Source organism: Empidonax traillii, unplaced genomic scaffold, assembly GCF_003031625.1.
Source record: "Empidonax traillii isolate 1590-97213 ecotype Southwest subspecies unplaced genomic scaffold, ASM303162v1 scaffold114:size1751661, whole genome shotgun sequence".
NCBI classification, from domain to species: domain Eukaryota; kingdom Metazoa; phylum Chordata; class Aves; order Passeriformes; family Tyrannidae; genus Empidonax; species Empidonax traillii.
The window spans coordinates 537898-561615 of record NW_020955307.1 but is presented as its reverse complement, the minus strand read 5'-3'; the positions used below and the strand labels follow the sequence as shown (position 1 = coordinate 561615).

Here is a 23718-nt window from a genome sequence, read left to right as displayed (position 1 = left end):
GGGGCGCGGACAGGGCCCGGCGCCGCCGCTCTCACATCGCCGCGCTCAGCCCGCCCTCAGAGCGCCCTCAGAGCACCCCCGCGCGCTGCCCCGCCCTGCCCGGCCCCGCCGCCCGCCCGCCCTGCGCGCGCTGCTCGGCAACCGAACGCCCGGCCGCGCGCCCGCCCCCCGCCCCGCGCCGCCACAGCCGCCGGGCCCCGCCCCCCGCCTCCATTGGCTGGCGCTGCCATCGCCCCGCCTCTCCCGCAACTCGATTGGCCCCGCGCAGGCGATGCTCCGGCCCCCGAGTCTTGACCCCGCCTCCCTGGCGCGGAGCTGCCGGAGCGGGGCGATGTCCCGCCTACATGCGTCCCTTTCTGATTGGAGGGTACGCCTTGAAATCCCGCCCACCTGCCCACGCTCATTGAGCAAAGGTACCACGGCGCTTGGAGAAAGCAGAATGGTATTGGTCAGATTGGCTGTCAATCACCGGGCCGGCGGCCGAAGTGCCAGGATGGCAGCGACTTCCCAGAAAGGGGAAAGGGTCTTGCTTCGGGCTGAGTCCGCAGTGCCCGACCAGGGCTGAGGAACGGCAGCTCCTCTAAACTCGCTGTGAACCCCTGCTCCGAACGTATCTTTTCTGTAGAATTCCAAGTGATGTTCTGTGTTAGCTGTTCCTGCCGGCGGTGCCGGGGGTTGGGAGCCAGTCTGTGCTCTCCCACATCAGGCAGTGTGCGGGGCAGCCGCGCTGGGCGGGGTCTCCGCGCAGCCCGGGAGCTGTGAGGGCTCCAGCACAGCGATGGCGGCGGAGGCCGAGCCGTGGGCCCGGCGCTGGCCCTGCTGGTCCCTGTGGACCGTCTGGTTCCTGGGGCTACAGGCGGTGAGAGCTGGGGCGGGCGTGTGCGCGGGCCGAGCGCGGCTGCGTTTCCTGAAAGAGGGCGGGTGCGAGGGTGGGGTGGGGGCGGAGTGAGACGTGTCCCGGTGCTATCCCGGCGGCTGTTCCCTGCACATCCCGTCCCTCTCCTGCCTTCGCCACCCTTTCTTCTGCTCTCCTTGTCGGAGGCTGGTTTCTGCTTCACAGTTTGTATCAGTGCTACTTTCGCTTTAACATATTAAATTACCTGGTGAAAAAGCAAAGCAACAGTGCAACGTGTATTTGTAGTCAAAGCTTTGAAGGAGAAAATGCTGCTGAAATGAGACGTGTCACTGATTAAGAATTGTTATCTTGTCCTGTTGAGAATTCAGCTTCTGAGGTGTGAGGGGTTCCTTATTATGATTAGTACACTTACTATTTAAGAAAAATATAATAGTTAAGGTCCTAAAAATTGAGGAAAATTAATGAGGAGAGAGAATTTCTCCTTTCTGATTATTTCTTTTCTTGTTCCCCTCCCTATGGTTTTGTTCTCAAGCTGTTTTGAGCTTGTGTAACCAAAACTTCTTCACTGAGGGATTCGCTTGTAATGGAGTCTTTACTTATTCTCATACTTGGTTTATTTTTTGGTTGGTTCCCACTGCACCTCCCCAAAAAACACAAAACACAGAATATTGGCCTTATCTTCGCAGATGCTTTGGGGGCTTGCTGGGGAAAGAAGTGAGGAGTGTGGCTGGTGGAAGCAAAGTGTCAATGCCAGGAACACCAGTTTTGCTTCGAGGTGAACAGATCCAAAAGTGAGGAAAAGAGGACAGTAAAGCATGAAAGGGGTGAATGGCAAACAGCAAGGTGCAAGAAAACTGCTTTAGGTACTACCATCATTAATTGAATAAGTGACAAAAATTTAAATGTAACTTTGCCAGGGTTTCTCATCAAGTTGCACCAGAGGAGGTTTAGATTACATATTAGGAATAATGTGTTCACTGAAAGAGTGGTCAGGCATTGGAATGGGCTGTCCAGGGAAATGGTAGAATCATCGTTCCTGAAGGTGTTGAAAAGGTGTGTGGATGTGGCACTTGGGGTATAGTTTAGTGGTGGACACAGTGGTGCTGAATTAATGGTTGGACTCAATGATGATCTTCGAGGTCTTTCCCAACCTTAACGATTCTATGAAAACAAACACCAAATGTCGTTTAAGTGCTATGATAGTTGATTACATTGTTTTTGCTGCCCATGAAAAGCAGAACTGGTGTTTTCCATGGAAGCCATGGAATTGAATTGCCTATTTGAATGTATTACTAAAAAGTCAGAATTGCAGGTTTTTACCTACACTTCCATTTTTCATATGTGATTTTCCTTTAATATTATTGCAAACATGAAGATAAAATCCTATCTTTGTGCCTTGTTGAGCAGTTTGGTCTGTGTCATCACTCCCTGGTTGTGTTTTTCCCAAGCTTAGCTGTTCTACTTACTTTAGAAGTGGGTTTTGAGTGACATGAAATTTACTGTGATTGTTTTGAAAGAGCAGGCTTTGGAAAGCTGTAGCCATGTGCATTTCAGCTGATTCTTTATGTTTGTTTTTTTTTCCTTAAATTGTCAATAGGAAAATAGTAGAGTTATCAGAAGTGTATATAAATTAATTTTGGCAGGTCTGATACCTCAAAATGTACATACTGTGAGTGTCTGGAATTGACTCTTAGTTTAAGACCATTCTTTAAAAGAAGGTGGTGTTTTGAACCTGCGGGCTGACCATTAGGCATTACTGTAAAACAGTCACAAGAGACTTAGTTGTTCTTTCTGATCATTAAAGCATTTAAAGTCATCTTAAAAAAAAAATTAATACTAAAAAACATCATTGTGCTGATTTTCAGGTAAGTGCATATGGAGCACAGTTGTCTTCAGAAGCTTGCAGAGAGCTGGGCTTCTCCAGTAACTTGCTGTGCAGTTCTTGCAATCTTCTTGGACAGTTCAATCTGAATCAGTTGGATCCATTCTGCAGGGAGTGCTGCCAAGAAGAAGCTCAGCTGGAAACTAGAAAGGTGAGTTTTGGACCAAATCCTTTGTGGAATAATTCAACATGTTATGTTTATGAAACTTTGCATTTTAAAAATATATGAGAATCTGCATTATACTTTCAAGAGGAACACACAACATTTATTCGTAGCCCAATATATATATATATAGGATGCAGATTTGCAGACTGGCCATAGTGCTCTAAAATAACGTCCCTGTACGAACAGTGGAATCTTTGGTTCTTTGGCAGCTCTTCTCTGGTGTGAAGTATCCAAACTGAGGAACTATGTCCAGCTTTCTTGAAGGGGATTTGAAGAGGGCAAAAGAAGAGGATAAGGAGACTGGTGTTACTGATCTGGTGTTACAGCCCTTGCTTGGTCATTGACCCGTAATGTAATGGCCAGGACGGCTTAGCTCAGTCCCAAGGAACAAAAGGCTGGTGCAGCTGCCAGGTCAGCTCCTGAAGTGGCACAAACCTGACAGAAGCAGGACTGCTCAACTCCATTCTGCAGCAGTGGGTACAGCTGGATATTTTGGGAATGATCTTGCTCAGAGCCCATGCTGTGCTTCAGTCAGTTAAATTAAGGCAAAGCCTTTCCTTTATCTGTAGTAAATAATTATCTCTGTTTCTTAAGGTACATCATCAAGGAAGAATATTTTTAGAGTTCTTGGAAAGAATACATGTTTTCTCATATGTGGTAATTTAAGACTGTAGCATCATGTATAATATTCTTATGAATGCTGTTTAAGAAAATGGAAATTTTTTATTCTGTTACCACTTCTTAGAAATGTGTTTTTCAGATTTGGTGATTGTTTTGTGGTTTTAATTTTTTTTTTAAAGCTTTTACTCAGTAACTTCAAGTCTAGCCAGTGGAAAATTAGTGTAGGGAGAAATGACTGTTAATACTATCTTAACATATTGTACTCAGAATCATCATGGTTTGGATTTACTTGTGTTTGAACATATTGCTGTTTGTAACGGTTTTCTGTAATTGAGCTTAAGATTTTACTGTTACATAAAAATTAACAATTTATTGTAGCTTCTTGCTAAACAAGAATTTATATGATATGCATGCAGAGTAGAAAAACTGAATGCTGCCTTTAGCTGTAGTTTTTCCCATTCCATTTTTTTTCAGGTTACCATAGAAATCGTCTATTAATGAAAATTTGATAGTGAAGAGTAAATGGATGTCAAAAGTCTTAAAAGGGTTTTTTTCATACCCTCTTGCTTGTAGAACTTTTAATCTTACTCTGAAAACCTGCATCTCGACGTAAGATGTTTGACTTGCTGATTTGCAGCCTCGTGTGTTGCTGAGTTCCAGAGCAGTGGTGCTCTGGGTTTTGCTGATGCTGTGACCAGGTGCTTGCACATCCTCAGAGTACAGGAGTCTTTTTTTTCTGAGCCAGGATTCCTGTACATGACGTAGCTTGTTGGTTATATGAGCAGGTATTTGCTCCATGGTGTGGGACAGCATGTTCATACTCTGTGCTACAACCAGATTTGCAAACTAAAGAATTCCAGGGCAGGCCTCAGGATTTGAATTTAATTCTCTTTGCAAGTGTGTGGCAAATATCAGCAACAAGGAAAGCAGGAGTTAATTTATTGCATGACTTGTGCCTGAGTTCTAAATGAGAATTTAAAGTTTAAGGGGATAGCACATCTATCTGAGAATTTTTATGTAATTGCTACTTTTCACAAATGATCTGTGAAATATCCTCAGGGCTAAAAATACTTTGTGCTGCGTGGTATCACTGCAACCTCAAATGAGATGTTTACGGATTTGAACTGTTTCGTAGTCTTGAAAGATGTTTATTAATCCTGGGTTTATTATTGGTCCAGTAGTTTGTGAATTGACATTGTGGAAAATAGCTGTGAGGTACTCTTGTTACCCACAATTTGTCTTGCTTTAAACTTCTGCTGACACCTGTCCAGTGAAATATTTTAATTACTTCAGAATTGGACTGTGGGTAAAATGAAAAACATGTTTTGGTTATTTTCTCCTCCTCCAGAGATTTTGTATGCAGTTTCACACTAATTCAGAAGCTAGCTTAAACAGTATTGCTTTAGACAGCTGCAAGTTTTAAGCCTCAGTCTGTCAGATGCAGAATACTGCTGGTGTGTAAAATGTAGAAGGATGAAATGGAGGTGAAGCTAACTGTGCATGAAATTGTAGTAGCAGGAGAGATTGTCCATATTTTGCAGTAGCTGAAAATAGCTGCACTCCATCTGCAGCTTCACTTAGTCTGTGTGATCATTTCAGACATAGCTATAAGCATGTTCCATTAATTGTGTGTTATAATCTTAGACTTATCTCAACAATATATGCGTGTCAAAATCCAAATTGATTTTAAAAATCAGCTCAGTGATAAACTTTGCAATATGTTAAATTTCCCAGTTGCACTGGGATTGCTACAACCCACAGAAATTATCAGTATGTCTAAATGCAGCTTTGAAATAAGTTTTTGCTCACGGAGGTGTGTTGAACTTCAGCATTTTAAATTTCTACTGTCAAGTATTTGTCACGTTGTGGTGTTTGGTGACTTAGAAAGCACAGCCTCAGGTGTAAGCAAAAGTTGAGTCATGAACATGGATGGTTCAGATGGCAAGTTGTCATGGGTAACTTCACGCGTGTCTGTCGTACGCTATTTCGAAATAGTTTATGATTCTGCTGTGAAACAAGGCAATCAGTGATACAGAAATCTATATGCATAATTCAGAAGTTCCATGGAGATGGGTAATAACTGCTCCATTCCACATTCCAATTCCAAATTTAAGCAAAAAGTATAAAATCCTGAGATTTTTAGCAACTTTCTTGCATGTATTCAGGGTTATCAAAATATGCTAAACTGTCAAAGTATGGTTTAATCATTTAGTGAAATATCTAGCCTCTGCACTGCTGAGGTAATGACAAGTTTAGGATTATTTTTCACCAAATTTGTCATAGGTGTAACAATATAAGTTAACTAAAATATTTCAGAAACTTGAAATGGATTGTTGTGCTCTAAGAGGGGAAGTTTGCACCTTGATATTCTTCCCACACCATTAAATAAAAAAGTTTCCTTTCAACCTTAATGCAAGGTATAGACATTACCCTGCAGACAAACAGAGTGGATGAGACTTAGAAAATAATGGTATTTAGAGACTTTAAATACTGTGTTTTTTCAACATCTTGAAAAATTATGAAAAGGGAGAACCACCTGGGGAGAAAATCCTGAGAATGCTTATTAAAACACTGGAAAATGGAGGGAAAAGTCAAAGCTCAACAGTGGAACCTTTCCTAGGTTTTTGGTGTTGATTTCTGCTTGCCATCTGGGTAGAGGTGTCTGCACGGCAGTTGCATTGATCAGGTGTGGTTTAGGCATATTTGCACACCCGTTCCCCAGTGCCACATTGTAACCAGTGCTGTACTTAATCAGGTACTTGGAGCTGCAGGAAGATGGTATCATATTTTCACTGCATCAAGCCATTCTTTTCCTTGAAAGTCCTTGGTACTTGAAATTGTGGAGCGTCATTTTAAGGCATGAATGATTTGGTTTGTTTCAGTGCTGCAAAAACACAGAACTTCTGGTCTGTTGAAGGTGTAGCCTGAACTCTGAACCCCTTTTTCATTATAATGAATATTACTTATATTATCCTTATGATGTATGTCAGGTGTAATTTAAAACCTGTTCTTTGCATAGAGTTAGTGTTGGATCCCTCTATGAAATGAAAGAAATATTTGCTGTAATATTAGTAGTAACCTAAAAAACATGACCATTGTCATTATGACTATGTGCTACTTTTATTTAAGAAAAATCAAATGGAAAGCTTTCTTAAAATTCTACCCTTTTACATGTACAGGCTTCTTAAATGTGCTGTTATGAATTACAAGCAGGAATGAGGTGACATTCTTGTTGAGACTCACTTTTTAAAACTCAAAATAGTTTACAAAACTCACAGTAATTACTAGAAGTAGAATAACTTGAAGTGCTTTTAGTGCTTCAGGCTAGTCCTGTGTAACCCAATTTACGTTCATTTTTCAGGGTTTTTTTTTTCTTTTCATTTCACTAATTAAAGTGCTACACTCAAATTACTGTTGGCTGCCTGCTTGTTCTGCCAGAGGCTCTTAATATGAATAGTTCCAGTGAAGCAATCTCATCTCTTAGTTTTCAACTCGATGGTTAAAAACAGAGAACTCCTTAGAATGCATTGACATCTCAGTGGGGTAACGTAACTGTAAGTCATATCAATGCTTGTGGAAATAAATTAGACTTGTAGTTTACTTCTAGCTGTTTCTCAAAACCCACATCTTGTCTGTCTTTTGATGTGTTCTGTAAAGTCTTTTGACTGCTTTGTAAAAAAACAAATTGTGCTTTTACATAACTGTACTCCTTATTTATAACAGGGTACATAAAAATGGTTCACATTCATTGTTTTTTATCAAGTGTGGCTTCAAAAATAGTGTAATTCAATGACAGTGTATTTTATTTAACACTCAAATAATCAGAACTCTTTAATTAAGTCTAATATGTCATATGATCTCCCTTCAAAGTTTGCTTTTAACTAAACAGTGTCCCATACAGTTCATAGAGGAACAATTTGATGGGAAGTACTGATAGGGAAGTTAGGGGAATTGAGCTGACTGCATTCCCTCTAATTGAGAAAGTCTCCTACCAGATTACTGCTGCTTCAGAATATTATGCACAACCATTCCTTGTACTAAAAATGTGCTGCAGTGGATGTCCTTCTCAAGAACTTTACCATGTACAGTCTTTCCCTTCTGTCTGTACATGATGTTATCAGCAATGAAAATAAATGTTGACAAACAGTAGTCCTAGATAAGGAAGGTGCAGATAGCTAGTCAGTGCCTAAGACAGAAATTTACCATCTTTTGTTTGGCTCAAATTCACCGAAAGTTCATCTCTGTCAGATAAACTGAGATAAAATACATTATCTGTCTGTAACAGGGCAAGCCTTACCTATGGGAGACCTCTATCGAGTCTTATCAGTGAAAAAGAAAAGGTTGGGGAAACTATAAACGTGAATTTAAGTTGTTGATGTGCATCTATGCTGGGGAATGGAATAGATTTAGCTAATTAAGGCTGGCCATCTAGATAAAGTACTGGCATTTGACTATAAATTTGTTGAAAAAACTTCAAAAATTAAAGGTCTCAAAATTAATGAAATGTGTGAGGTCAAATAAAAAGCTCATGAGATCTGTCCTCTTTTCAACTCGCCTTTGTTTTTAGTAAAAGTATATATTCTGTAGAATAAAAGAGATGTTCAGGGATTATACTTCTAGAGGTAAGTAGATGCTTAGATAGAATCAGATGGTGTATTCCAAAATGGAAACTTGAACTATTAACTTTCTATCTCTACTTTTTTGCTTGCATAATTCTGCACATTAGGTCCAAGTGAGAGCCTGTACAGGAGCTCTTTTTCTGCCATTCTTTCCTATTTCACTCTGCCTTCCACCCCCACTCAAATTGGGCATTCACACCACTGAGTCTGGGCTACAGTTCCACACGTCTAAAGTTGATGGTTGCTCAGCTTCTGCATTTTTTTCACCCTTGTGCCAGATCTCTTGCTCACGTGACCTTAAACCAAACCATTTCATAGAGCAAAGTTAACAAAGATAGTCTGCCAGAAGTGGAAGTTGTTTTGGAATTTTTTGGTGGTTATTGGATTTAAACAGCAAAAACGTTTAAATAATCCTGCAAGGAGGATATTGTTTAACACCAAAAATAAAACACTTAAATGGATGAGACATTTCCTGTATGCTGGAGAATGTAACAGTAATGCACAACTGTTTTGTACATACAGAATAAAAAAGTTGATTCTCCTGCTCAAAGCAGAACTCAAAGTTCTGTGGATCTCCAAGAATGCAGATTCTACAGCCTTTCTTAGTAAATTGTTTCAGTGCTTAAACACCCTCATTGTGACTTCCCTGCCCCCCATATTCAGTTGGAATTTCCTTCTCTGCAAATAAATGAGAGCTTAGATTCTGCTTCAGCTTTGTTCTGAGGAACTTGCCAATAATACATAGCACTGATCACAGGAATAACACTGATTCACATAACTGGTTTTTGACTGTTAGACTCTGTTTCCAAACTCTTTTTTGGAGTTAGGCATCTCCCTTCACAGGATAATGAGTTGTCAATGGGAGAAGTTGCTTTGTTGCTAAATTTACTGATGACATCAGTTTGGAATGATGTGTGTGTAGCAATAACTTTACTGGCTTTCTGTATCACAGAGCAGTAATTCATAATGTTCCTGGCAGTGAGGCTTTCTGACTGTTCTCTGTTAAGAGATTCTTACTCATGTTCTGCCTCCAGCAAAAAGAAAGACTAGAGTGATTTTGAAAACTTTGAACTGTCCCTATAAATACTGTGCATTGTCTCCCATAGAAGAGAAAATATTTTATAGTTTATATCTCAGTGTATATTCTTTTAAAGTAATTTAGTTTTCTACTAAAAGTCATAAATGGACTGGTAGTTAGAGAAGTTTAGGAAAATGCAGAAGAAACAAAATATCTTTTCGTTGTAACTAAATTTCTCAGAAGAACAAATATTGATCAACATGTTGGTTTGCTTTCTGGGTAGGTGGACGGAACACAGTAACATTAATTTGCATGCCTTTCAAAAAATGAGATCATTCACTGTATTTTTCAACAGTACCAGTTTTTACATACCAAGCAACTTGGGCCATTAAGAATAATAATATCAAATTTTTTTTGACATTTTTTGAAGTAAAACAGTAGTTTGAGTTGATAGGAGATAAGGAGGTCTGTTCATCGGATCTGATAATATAATATGGAATCAGAATTACAGTGAATTTCATAAAAAAATTGTTTGTGTTGGAAAGAGATTCATTGTTGGTCCCTATTTAGTGGAAGATTGTTTTGTACCTGAGGCAAGCAAAGATTATAGAGTTTTAGCTGTAGTCATAAGTTGTGCTTTACTTATTAGCCTATTGTCAGGGGTTAACTGTACTTTTTAAGTAGTGTGATGTTAGGAGAGAACAATACAGGGTTACCGGGGAGAATCCAGGTACCATAAGGCAGTTATTGACCACTGTGTGGCCTTGTCTTAATAGCCCCTTTCATTTAATTTCTTCAGACATGCTGATACTATGTGGTTTTTTCAGTTGATTGCAAACAGCTGTACAAATCCAGTTTGAGTGACACTTTGTAACCTGTGTTAGGCGAGGTCAGGCCTAGTCATTAGTTAGAAAAAATCGGTCTGCAAGACATAGGTGTTACAAAAGTATAATTAGGTATAACTTTTTGTATTTTACGCAACTTTTTTTCACCTTTGATCTAGCGTAATTTTATTATGACCAAGGAGCAATCTGTGTTAAGTACCACTTTTTGCAGTTCAGTTTGATCTGAGTTCCTGTAAACAGTAATGGTTATGTAGTAGGAATGCAATTTTCCTTCTGCAGTGTTCGCCATGAGAAACTGTGATAACAATACCATATCTGTGCATAAGTGAGGCACCATTGGAATTGTCTTGCAGAAATTGCTTCAGTTCCCTTCCTAAGAGTAGGTGAAATGTTTCCTTTCGCCTTGGTTTTACTTACTGGAACAATAATTTTTACAATTCCTATTTTTATTTAGCACAATTCTTATGTAAACAGTGCTATTCTGTGCTGTAATTGCCACTTTCCTTCATCATTAAAGCAAATATGACCAATAGTGTGGTTTTCCTCTTCTCAGTTGTGCAGAGCCATCTTGATTACAGCAGAATGAACTGTAGCAAGAGATTCAGGTGCTTTACCAAAGCTTTTGAATGAAATTGAACTCAAGTTGATGCTTTGGAAAAGATGAGGGAAGAGTTCAGATATTTCACAACAGAAAGACTTAGAAAGCATGCTATTAGAGTGTTGTAAAGAAAGCTAAGTTCTTTTTATAGATACAGACATGAATTGGCCTGGAAATCGTAACAGCATTTGCTTTGAATGTTAGCATGGACACCAGTAATAGTTTAGAGGGTCTTTATTTCATTCCTTGTAGTACTAAACTCACTTTTATGGGCACTAAAACAAGTGAAGCATTACTTTAAAATGAACTAACTCATGAGTTAAGCATTGTGTAATGAACTGACTCGAGATGTTTATATGCCTCCATGCTGAGTGATACATGTCATTCTTAGTAACACTCGAACACAGTGACTGCCTTCACAAGGAAGTTTGGAGAACATCTGCTCTGGACACAATGAGATGGTAGCAGCAGTAGATATTATTAACAAGTGTGCTTTTGTGGTGGGCTAAGTGATGCAAATAAACCTGTGCTTCTTGGAAAAGACACCTTTGTTTAGAGTTATAAATGAAGCCAACTGATTCTTCTTTTATCGTGGTCTAGCCATCGAGAGAGCAGCTGTTTGTCCCAGCATGAATCTAAAATTTTTTGTACCAGCACAGTTGGGTTTCAATTACGGCAGAGTTACAAGCTCAAAATTTGGACATCAGTAATTGAGCTGTTTTCTTTGTTAAACTTCTATCAGATATTGGCCAGGAGTTACAAAGTGTGAGTAGTGAGTAATTACAAAGTGTCTTTCATATTTTGGATTCTTACAGTGATTTTGTTCCATAAAAATTCTTGTTTGAAAGGAAGAAAATAACTGTAAGAATTCTTTGTAATAATGAGAATTCAAAAATGCTCATTTGACCATTGTCCTAAGTCTGAGTATACTTAGTTAAACACTTGCATAAAATAGTTAATTAACTAGATAGAAGGCTGTTTATTCCTTTGTCCACTTCTTTATGCTGACTTCTTGATAGAAAATGCAGATTGTCAGTATTAGAGAACCAGTATAAATGTTCAGTGGATTAGTGAGGGTGCAATCTAATATCTAAGTCTTGGATGGCTGATAGAATTGTTGAATGTTTTTTAAAGAATAACAAATAGAGACAAGGTAAGTGAAGCTTATCGCTATCCTATTTCCTCCGTGTTTGCAAGTGCGTTGTGTTTTAATTGCAGAGGAACTTTAATTATGCAAGCTGGTATCAGAGCTGTTTATCACTGCCTTTTTTAATTAAAACCTTTATTTGAGTGGTGAAAAAGCTTTTTAAAAAATCTGGTATTTTTGATCTCTTGAGTATTATTTCATAGTACTTCTGGGTTTTAACAGTCAGATCTTAGGATTTTATCTTAAATCGAATGTTTAGTTGAAAATGTATCTGTAGTTGAACAAATTTCTGAGCTGCTGTTCTGAACAGATAATGCAGTGTAACATTTTATGTTCAGTTTCCCATTTAAGTAATGATCATTGATTAGTTCACACCAAGGGAGAAGTTGTAATTTCCCTCCAAGTGATTAGAGTATTTCTTGTGTTTAATTCATAGTATTTAGGCAAATATTGAGTTGGACCTGAATTCAGAATATTCTTATTCTGAAATGAAGATGCATTTCTGAGACTTTGCTAATATCTTAGGGAAAGAAGAAACAGTTTTCCAATTCCTAGCCTATAATTCCTATTGTAACATGTCCGATTGCAATTTTTTTTTTTTTAATGAAGCCTTGCACAGCAAGAGTGTATCTCAAATTATCTCTTTTTTTCCCATTTTTAAATTTTTAGTGTAATGAATGAAAATTATCATGGATCTTGAGTGGACAGTCAGTTGTTGCATAAATCAGAGACAGGTCTGCAATTATGATTCTGTCTAGTATCTTATTTGTAATAGGCATCAATGCAATAGCATATTGTCTCCTCAAAGAGAAATAGTTCAACAGATAACACACCATATATAAATAGTAAGTTAGATTAATTTTGTCATTAACAGCTTCTGTTTATTATTACAGCTTTATGCAGGAGCTGTCCTAGAGGTATGTGGATGAAAACTGGGAAGGTTCCCTCAAGTCCAAGGTAAGTAAAGCCACTTCTTTTCTTTCAAAAATGAAATACTGTCACAGCTGAGTGACAAAATGTACTTTTAAGTACTATTACAAGTAGTCATAAATTTATTATATATATCAGTAAAGTGACATTGGGCTGAGACTCATGGAACTGGTCTCCAATAATTGATAGATGAATTTATATTGTACACTTGTGGAATTACTTTATTTTCCCAGATCCTGCCATATAATTGTTTTATCAGTGGATAATGACAGCCAACTAAAGGGAATGGAGTACAGTTGTGTAAAAGGAAAATCAGTACCATCATTGTGTGGTGGGAAGCAGCAGCAGGAAAAGAATCGGTGAGAAATTTCAAACTGGAAATTTCTTATAAATTGGGGAAGAGCTTAGGTGATAGCAGTACTTTGGTCATTTTGTTTTTTTTTCATGTAATGAAAACCCTCATACTGTACTTTGGACATAGTTGGAGATAAAGACTAATCTAGTTTTAGAATTAAAAATGGCACAAACAGTATGTCTCCATCTACCATGGGCAGTGTTAATACCTGCCTGTTTAAAGGTTGGCTGACAAACAAGTGAAAAAAAAAAAAGGGTTTAAAACAGGTTACAATTTACATAAGGTATGCAGCAGCCTGCCACGAGTACCCACACATAGTTCAGTTGAGTAACTGCAAAACCAGAGCAAAGCTATTTTCTCTTTTCCACTGTTTAAAATGTCAAAATAAGAATTGTTTAAAAAAACCCGTCCTTCTTCGGGGCGTGAGGAGATTAACTTTGTTAGCACAGGAGTCCCTACTATCTCCATGACCCTTCAAATTTAGCAAACAGAAAAACTTTCCCAACTGTTGTTGCCCATTGGCTCAGCTGCTTTATGGTTGTGAATTTGTGACAGTTAAGTGCTCCCTTGAGCTATAGGTTTGAAGGAAAAGCTCAATCTGTTAGTCTGACCCCAGCCTGCAATATGTCCTCCATTATCTTCATCTGAAGGTCCTTAAAGGGAACGGCCCTCACACCATGAAATGTGTTCCAAAGACTAGGAACGGTGCAAAAGGAAAAACTTGAAAATTTTGAATAGTTTTTTTTTCCCTTTCAATCCTTGGTTATCTAAACCTTCTCAAATATTTACAGTCCATTAACCATATAACTTACTTCTTAAAAGTAAGTGGCTTTAACACAGCTGAATAAATTTTTAAGTAGATCTCTGGTTTGGCTACCCCTTTTTTTTTTTTTACAATAAGAATTAGAAAAGGACTGAGCAGTGCACTTTAATTTCTCTTTTGCCTTTTCATCACTGATTTCTCCAGTTACTCAGTCTAAGTTTTTCTTGACCAAATTTACTGCTAGAGTATTAGAATGTGTCAGAAGGTGGGATATATTTTAAGAGCACATTTAAAAATTTTAAAAAGCAGCAGAATATATTCTTCCAGCTGATATTTGTCTTCACACTAGTAATAATCTCAGAATACTTTTACTTAAATTTTCTCCTTGATTTTAACTTCTCCCAGAAACAGTATGCAATGTCTCCATCTTAGGACATTAACATTCAAAAAGTGTTTCTTATTTCAACTTTTCACTTGGATGTTTGCTACGGAGGTTAGGTTGCCTGAAGGTCATGCTGCTGCTTTTGAAGCATTGTCTTTGTAGGCTTCATTGAACTGTGTAGCCTGTCATTAACGATGTCTCATCACAAATAACTGATTCCTTTTCCATAGCTTCTGTGAGGATTTTTTTGAAGTTTGTTTGGGTGTGTTTGGGTTTTTTTCCAGAATATACACAAAATGATGCTGTTAATTGCAAGGCTGTGTCTGTATTAGAATTACATGGATTAGTGTATGTTACTCCTGTAACTGGGAAGTCTTCAGCTTTAAGTACCTATCTAAATTGTTTTGTCACTTGGTATAGTCCCACAGACTTGATGTGTCTCAGATTACTTGTGGACTATATTTTATTTGACCAAAGATTGAACAGTGTTGTTTTGGGTTTTTTTAATTATAAGATTCACATTTTAAAATAATTAGAGATTAAAATCAGCTGGATTAATAAAAGGTTTGTAAAAGTTATCCAGTTGGGAAATGCTGTAGGTTGCTTGTGGTTACTAAATGCAATAATTTATGGTCCTTCTGTATCGAGGCTTCTTTCAGAATTACTGATTATATAATTTTTAGCTATAAACAGTTGCTTAAATACACCTGTGTGCCTGAAATGTGAGAATCATTACATATGGAATATATTTGTAGATACTGGGAAAGCAAAGAAGTCAGAAGTGATGAAAAAAATCTAGTCCTCATCAAGAGGATGAAAAAGTCTAGTCTTCAGCAAGATTATCTCAGTCTTAAACTGGATGTTATTCTTTCTAATGTCACAGCAAACTACTACTAAGTGCTTTTGTGAATATAGCCAAGGATGTCAGTTAGGGTTTCCAAATACAGCTTCTTGTGATAAGTCTGCTAACAGACCACATTTCTGTACATCCCTTTTAAGTTCATTATTGAACTATTTTTCCTTATAAATTTCCCTTAAAAATAAATTGCTTCGTTATACTGTACTCTAAAATTAATTCCTATATTACATATACTTTGAAGTTGTTCTCTGTAAAACTGTTCTTAAATATTTATCATTTAAAAGCACTGCATCAAAGTAGAACATGGAAAATCTAAGTGATGAGATTCATAAATGAAGCAATACCTTATTATACAAGTAATGCAAAAATGTGACAGGTTTTGGCTGACACCCATAAAACTAAGATGCTGGAATAGAATAGTAAATTATCAGGGTCAGTGATTAATCTAGCATATTTGTTTTAAGTTGACATTTCAGTAGCAACTGTGTTCTGTTCACAGTGAGATAGGAGATCAGTGTTTGTTTAACAAATACTGAACTGGGCTGGCTTTTTTTACATTGAACATTTCTTTCATATTTCTCTGCATTCTTTTTTTACCAATAAAATAATTTTCACCTCTCCCTGTGTGACTCTAAGTTAAGAAACTGATGTGCTTCCTGCAAATCTGTTATAGAAACAAGGTCCTTCATCTTGAACTCAAATAGTATCCAGCTATATCAGACCTTCTGACTTCAGAGTCAGTAAGCACTATTATATTGCCCAAGTTCTGCAAGTGTGAGGGGAATTATTTTAGGTACTAAAATGTAATTTCTTTTGGGATTGTATTGTATAAGGTAAAATCGCTCATTCCCTAGTTATTTTAATCTGTAATTATTAAATACTGATGAAAGAAAGTTAGAAAATTACATTAACCTTAAATCTTGCATTGATAGAAGCATTAGTAAAACTCTTGCTAAGAAATATGGATATTATAGTGGGAGACATGCATCAATTTATCATAATCTTTTGTAAACAGGCAATACACAAATTAAAACAAAACTTCAGATTCAAGAAAGTCTCTTGCCCAACTGCTTATACAAAGTGCCCAGTCTTTATGGTTTTGTGAAGTTTTTTCTTCAGGCTTATTTGGAACTCTGTCTTGGATTGGTTTCTGAAAGCATGTGGTGCTTTGTATAAAACCATGAACAGCTGCATTGTAACTTGACTAACAGACTGCAAATAGTAGTTATTTATGCACCATATGAATTCTTAAATTTAATTTTTTATGTCAAACCGAGGTCCCTGGAAGGTAAAGAGCTATAGACATTAAGATGTAAATGAGTGCTTGATGTGTGCTGTAGTTCAGTCTTTTTTTGCAAGGCTCTCATGGTATCTTTAGAAGCAGGCTCATGCCATCTTCAAAACTGCAGACCATGTATTAGTCCCCAAAACAAATTATTAAAGAGTCTGGAGAAAGACAGTAATGCTTTTGGTCTGCCTGTATTCCCAGTGATTTACAAATTCACATTTTGAGCAAATATTGCTAGTTGTCTTAGCAATGCTTAGCTATTGGTGGCATTGTTAAATGTTGGGATTTCCTGTCTTCATAAAATATCCCTCTTTGCTCTTCCTTTTGTTTTGGTTGCATTTTTTTTCACAGGTTTAACACTTGGTAATTGGCAATGTCTCAATAAACCCCTTTTTTAATTCAAGTTCATTTCAGGTACAAAATGGTCAAGTTCTTTGTGCCTTTTTTTATGTACTGTTCTGTGACATTAGGTACAAACTTGTGTCTCCAGTAAAATCTTTTACTTTCAAATGGCTTGTCATTAATAATTCAGTGCAGAATTAAGCAGACTACCCTTTGTTTCATTAGCTTATCTGAAGTACTATTACATTTGCTTTCTGTTTATTGAAATTAACTCAGAGCAACTCTTTGTTCTGATGACCCCAAAAAGAAGAGTGCAGGTGTGTGTGTGTGCATATACATAGACTTGCTGTTTGGGCCACAATGATGCTTGATTTCTTTAATAATCTCCCCTTAGGACTCTCAGCTTCATTCCCAACAGAACTAGTTTTCACAGACTTTCTTAAAACAAAGAGGTGTTATATATCAAAACAAAGGGACCTTGTAACAATAGCAGTGAGTTCTGCATTCTGCTGTGTTCATAGGTAGAGGCTGCTTTTTGGTCTTTGAAAGCACCGTTCAGTATTACCTCTCTCTGCAAAACAGTGTGGTGTGGGGCAGGCTTTTAAATGCTTATACAGACCTGATCCTTCTCTGACCTTTTAGTTGTAGTTGATTGTGTGGCAATACAGTCTGCTCTGTAGGAACACCTCAGGAGTGCCTTCCAACAGAAGGTGTGCGCTTTGGTATTGCACGTGTTTTATAAGAGCATGAGGTAAAGTGATTTTTGCAAAGCTGTCAGTAGAATAACTCTTGTGTTTAATTCACCAGAACATTGTGTCATGGCACCAAGCTCAGAGTTCATCTTACAGAATCAAAGTGGAAAATGCCTCCCCTGCTCACCCATGGAGGGATTGGAGAAATGCTTGTTTCTCTGTGGTAATTTTTAAAGCTGCTACAGAGAGAAGAAAATGAGGAGATAACTAGAATTTCAATATTAGACATCAAAGTAGTATAGAATGGTGTAAAGATGATGTGTGAGGAGCCTTTAGATGCAGGAAGCAACAACGTTGGTGTCAGGGCACGGAGGAGGAACTGTTGGGGCAGGGCTGAAGGTGGAGTATATTATACCACATCCCATGATGAGCAAGCACTTGTGTGTCCCAAACACACAGGGTGCACTGTAGCTGCATCTGACTTCCTAACCCCATCAATTCATTTCAAAGGCTGTTAATTCCACTCAAGGACTGATTTGGTGGAAAAGAAAAAATGTATTTGATGGGATAATCTGTATTTTTAATGCATGTCAGTATTTAAGTTTCCCATTTTAGCTTCTAAAATTCAGAATATACAAATTATTTGTACAGTGAGTGTTTTTCTTTGTTGCATTGCAAGTTCAAGTGACTGATGCAGAAAGTCACTATGATCAGCATTAGAAATAAATATGCCATAACAGAAACTAATTTCATTCCAGCTGTCTAAAATTTCAGGAAAAATGTTCTGTAGCGCTTCAGCTTTCAGAAAATTTAGACATTTGACATTGATTCAAGTGTGTAATAGCTACTTTTAACATGACAGAATGTAATGCTGCCTATAGAATACTTTCTTCTTCTTCCTAATTCTGTTTCCATTTTATATGAGCTTGTTCAGTCCGACACTGAAGCCAGAGAACAGCCGCTCATGTCCAAATGAGCTTTCATCTGTCCCTCAAGTAACAAATTCTCACACCTGTTACAAGCTTAAAGTGCTGTAACCTGAAGTAACTCCCAAAGGCTATTCTTTAATGCAGCTGAGTTCTTGAGTTCTGTCGGAGTTGCTTTGGAAACTTTATCCATTTTACTGTGCTCTCTTACCATTTTTAAGTTTTGCATTAAGTTATTCACTATGCTGACTGCTTCTTACAACTTCCTATTCATATAAAGCCCTAGAGACTGACTTTAGCTTTAGATTTAAATTGAAGAAAAATGTGGAAAAATTCCTCTGGAAATAGGTCACTGTTCTGTGGACATAACAAAGAATAAGAGATATCTTTGCCGGTTTTTTGCATGTTACTGTTGATGGCAGCCAAGATGACAGGTCACAAGGACATGGGGAACACTGAAGTTGCAAATATGCCTTTGAGTTTAAATCAGAGAGTATGTGAGCAAGTACTGGTTATTTAGTGCTACTCTGAATTGTTATACCGTACAGGTTACAAATGACATTAGTGTACAGTCCTGTAGAAGGAACAAAAATAAGTCTTATTTTCTTCAAGGGCCTGGCAGGTCCTTGGGCCATTGGTATTTTTTTACCTTGTTTATACTGTGTAGTGGTTGGGGCAGCAGGCAGAGTATATGATTTTGATCTGTAGCGGGAGCGCAGTGGAAGAGGGAAGAAAATAAGTGCCACTCTGTATAACCACGTTAGAAAGTGTTCAGGTAACTGCAGTAATATAAAGATGCCAGGAGACATGTCTGCAATTATGGAGGAAAGCACTGCACTCTGTGAGCCAGGATGAAGCATTAGTCCTGAGGTTGCACTCATCTCCCTGCACCAGCTGGATGCAGTGCCATTTGTGAGAGATTCATTGTAGTCTAACCTTGAAAAAGCAGCTTGAACATGCAGCCAGCACCTTTGTAAGAGTCAATCCATACTGACAGGGTTCATCCTTGGGGAAATGCTACTGACGTACTGCAGGAGTGTCCTGAATCCACTTAATGTCAATACAGATACTAAACTCAGCCTTTAGCACAGCCTGACTGTAAAAAGGAAGGAACGAGGACTGTATTTTCTGAATAAATTTTAAATACTTCTAGAACTCAGGCATTCAGTAGGGTAAAGTGTTGGAAGGAGGGGATTATGCTCACAATTTATCCTGAAATAATTTATATTGTCTTTTCAGAGTTAAGGTAAACACAAAGCCTGGGTCGTGCTGTAGGGATACAGGACTGTGCTGCTGTTAATACCCACTGGTTGCTGACTAGTGCTTCAAGTGAGGAGTTGTGCAGCAGCAGCCCCACCTCAGATGGAACTTCTCTCCATGTCGCTGCCTGACAGGCCATGGAGTCCGTCTTAAAGCCGATTGCTGTTAGGAGTGTCAGGAGAAGAGGAGATACCAGCTCCTCTTCTTGTTTCCTGGTCTTGTTTTTTTGCTGGTTTTCAACACATAATCTCAGAGATCTCTGCAAGACAAGATTGTCTGTCTTGTTTGCAAGAATAACACCTCTACCCACAGTTTCCTCTGTGCCCTTTCCCCCGCGCTGCTGCAGTGTGTGGAGTGTGCTGATGAGATGGGTGTCATATTCAGCCTCCCTCACAAAGCTTATCTGCAGCCAGATTTTGATCGCTCCAACACTTCTCCTCACATTTGTGTATCACAGTAGCATATGGGCCAGTCTGCTGAAGGCTGTCAGTTGTATGTGCAGATAAACTGACTTACACAGTTGCACTAGTGTTTGAGGAAAATCCAAGCAGATATGAATCTTGTTCAGATTACCAGCAAAAATAGGTGTTCCTCTGGCATAGTAAGTTTAGCATTATTAATTTTGTTAAGATATTAAGGTTTATAACATTAAAATATCTTCTAAAGCATCATTCCAAAAGAAATAATTTGTGGAATACTAATTTGATGTAAATATATACTTAATGCAAGTGGAGAAGAGTTTGATTTTTTTTTCTTTCTTTTCTTCAACCATAGCTTTTGTCAGGAGTGATAAGCCAAAGCTCTTCAGGGGACTGCAAATCAAGGTGAGTCGTAGCCTAACTTTTTTTGCAGGATGTTAGGAAGAATTAAGTTTGGTGGAGATAGTCCTCTTGTGGATTGTTCTCTATTTGCTGATCAGGTAATCCTTTAGTAGAGGACGTAAATTTGCACTGCCAGTATGTATCTTCACAAATTTCTGCTAGTAATATTAGTTTGTGTGTTGCTCAGTAACTGGTACCAATTCTTTGTTGGTGGTGGGGGTTTGGTTTATTTTATTGTTGTTTGGTCTTAAGCCAAGAAAAAAATTGTACTGTAACCCGTAATAGCAGATGGGAAAAGAATGTGAGGAATGCTTACATTCTGTCCTTACTTTGTGGATATCTTGAATTTACTCAAGCTTATTCTGCCACAGTTTCCTTTTCTCCTATTCTATTCTCTCCTCATTTTTTTATGGAGCTGCCATTTCCACACATTCAATGATTCTTATATTTTTCTCCTCCCTCTCAGAATTGTCTTACTGTGTTCTATTGTGCTGTTTTTATTTTATAGACTTCAAACATCCAACTTTATAGAAATGCATGTACTGAATGGTGTTTCTTATGACTTGCATATGTACAAATCTGCATAGGCTACACTGCCTTAACTCCCAACAATTCTTTGGTTTCAAGATCTACTGTTAGACTTCACCTTCTTCTTAAAATCCTGTGTGAACTTTGAGTGTACTTTGCAGATACACATCTTGATTCTCACATCTTGTGCTCCCATCTCTATTCCCCAAATGGCACCATCTGGAATCACTTCATAGCTATGCATGGCTGCAATAAGTGATTTGTCTTCTCAGCAGCAGATTCCATCTAAAACAGATTTCCTCTGTCTGTCTCACACATTCATGTCTCCGTGTCCTCCAGCTTCTTTCAAAAGCTTTCTCTCCTTCTGCACGTCTGACTATTTCTTTTTTTTTTTTTTTTTAAACTTTGTAGATTTATTGAACATCAAAGCAGTCTAGACTACAATTGGTGTAGAGCACTACCAGAAAAAAAATGTTGTGCAAATTAATCTGTATTTATTCTACAAGACTTTTGGAAAACTGATTAGAGATGCCGCTAGCTTCATTAAGTAAAACCAACTAGGTTAGCTCAGTCGAGCAAAGTGAAATGCTCCTGGGGAAATCTTTTCATAAACTGAAATGGTCAGAGCTTTCTAATACTGTTAAAAGCTTTTATTTGCATTACCTGTTTGTGACTTAGTGAGTTTGCAGAAGCATTAAAGAATTGTGTTACCAGCAAAGTGTAGTAGGCACAGATACAACACGGCAGAGAAGTATGTGATTGCATTAGAAATTGATAAAACTTTTACATGTTGAAGTGACCTGAAATTTCTAAGATGGTAAAAAGGCTATTGATCATATGAGAAAGATCATTCATCTGCTTGATTTAAAAATCCAACTTCAGTAACTTGCAACAGTTGAAGTAAATATCACCTTTCAAAGCCAGGCTTATGGCATTGCCTCTCTGCACATGCATTAACTGCTGTGGTGCACCAAGGAGAACAAACAGATGTTTCTGACACACACTCTCACGCCCCTTCCTTTGACTTGTTCCTCCACTTTGCTCTCTTTGACATTACATGCAAGCCAGAAGTCTGAACTGATTTAAATCACTTGAGAGCGGGGGAGATGTTAATATGGAGAATGCATTTCCTGCTCAAGGTAACTGACTCTTTTTTCCCCACAGTATGTGCGTGGTTCTGACCCTGTACTAAAGCTGCTGGACGACAGTGGGAACATCGCAGAAGAACTGAGCATCCTCAAGTGGAATACAGATAGTGTGGAAGAATTTCTAAGTGAAAAATTAGAACGTCTATAAATCATTGCTTTCCATCCTCTTTTTGGTTTTTTTTTCATATTTTGTCATGGTAATCTTCTCAGATGAATTGTTCTACAATTGAAAACACATTCCAGATTCTGTATTTGTTTTAAAATATCTGTTGTGCTGTACTAAACATCTTGTAATTAGAAGGGAAGCTTCAGCACACATATCTGACAAGTTGACAAACAATAGCTTGTCTTAACATTATTATTTCAGCTCTTAATGCATTTATCACTAACAAAATGCCTTGTTTTAAAGTTAATTATGCAAATATCAGTTTCTTATAATTGGTCCTGTTTTTACAAATGCTCTTAAAATCGAAGAGCTTCAAATAATTGAAATCATTACCATGCTTTTTTCTGCTGCTCTTACTAAGGAAGTCAGAACCAAATGCAATCTTCTATCTCCCAAAGAAACTTGGCTACTAATGCCCTCTTCTTTTTTTTTGTATTTGAACTGTTCTTTTATGGAAGCATTGTTTACAGTGAGTATCTAGTTCACAGGTTTTGAAGCTGATGGAGGAACTCATGCTCTGATGCTGTGAAACATTTAGTAAGTACACTTTAGTGAAGACTACATAGAAAACCTCTGAGGTGTATGGAAGTCTGATGTCAGGTGTGCTTTACATTAAGTGTTTTGCTTCAGAAAACATGAGCTATAAGTTTTGAAAAAGCTTTCCTTCTAACTTTCAGAAAGTTATTGTAAGCCTGTTTATCAAATTAATTTAGAAGCTTTTCTTTTAAAATTTATATTTTTTTCTCACTTGAAGGGAATACAGACAGTACGTATGATAATGAGTCAAATCCATTAAGACTTGTCAGGTTTTTCCACTTATCAATAAATATGGTAATCAAGAATAATGTCATCTTTTTTCTGAAGTCTAATTAGCAAATAAATTTTCCCTTTAACTACTTAATGCTCACCAGTTTTTCGTTGGATGGGTGTTATGCTATGACTTGAGGTGATACTCAGGTTTGGTCTTTATATATAATTTTATATCTCAAGCAATTTCTCTATAATTTACAGATCTTATACGCAACTATGGAGAAAATCTCATGAGCTTCATAGCAGAACCTGGAACTGAGACCACTCTAAACTATCAGGAGTAATACTCAAAGGTGATTCTTCGGGCGTAGCCTTTGGAGTTTTTATTCCTGAAATATTCTTATAAACTCGTAGCAGCTGTGTGCAGCTGGGTCACATGATGTCTCACTCTCATGCTATCCTTGTGAACCATGCTCCTGGCTTCCCAGATGACTCAGTGTGAGACAGCTACAATAGTGGTCACCACTGTCTTGGAGAAACGTAATTTGTACATGAAAAGCACAAATCTTTGCAGCTTGTGCTGACTTATTAGAGTCAAACATGGATTTGTTCTTGGGGTATATGAAGTATTAGTCAGCAGAGGAGCTACAACCAAAGCATGTGGCATGAGGACCAGTATTTTGGTAGTAAAAATATGCTGCCATCCACTGGTCTTTTAATATACTGACTGTATTCCATACTTCCCATTCCTATGTT

At 37.9% G+C, this 23718-nt stretch overlaps 2 protein-coding genes across 3 annotated transcripts in view; one reads left to right on the top strand and one right to left on the bottom strand.

Annotated features, from left to right (window-relative positions):
- Window positions 1–23718, bottom strand: part of HS2ST1 (heparan sulfate 2-O-sulfotransferase 1) — a 108971-nt gene that overhangs the window by 77903 nt on the left and 7350 nt on the right. The window lies entirely within an intron of this gene.
- Window positions 301–23113, top strand: SELENOF (selenoprotein F). 2 transcript variants are annotated; one of them, XM_027882892.1, is made up of 5 exons: window positions 301–442; window positions 2722–2889; window positions 12646–12709; window positions 20324–20373; window positions 22063–23113. In XM_027882892.1, the coding sequence occupies exons 1-5, from the start codon at window positions 332–334 to the stop codon at window positions 22192–22194; spliced, it is 525 nt and encodes a 174-aa protein (XP_027738693.1). In that variant the 5' UTR covers window positions 301–331; the 3' UTR covers window positions 22195–23113. The 2 variants fall into 2 exon arrangements, with proteins under 2 accessions (XP_027738693.1, XP_027738694.1); XM_027882893.1 differs by lacking the exon at window positions 301–442 and adding an exon at window positions 759–859.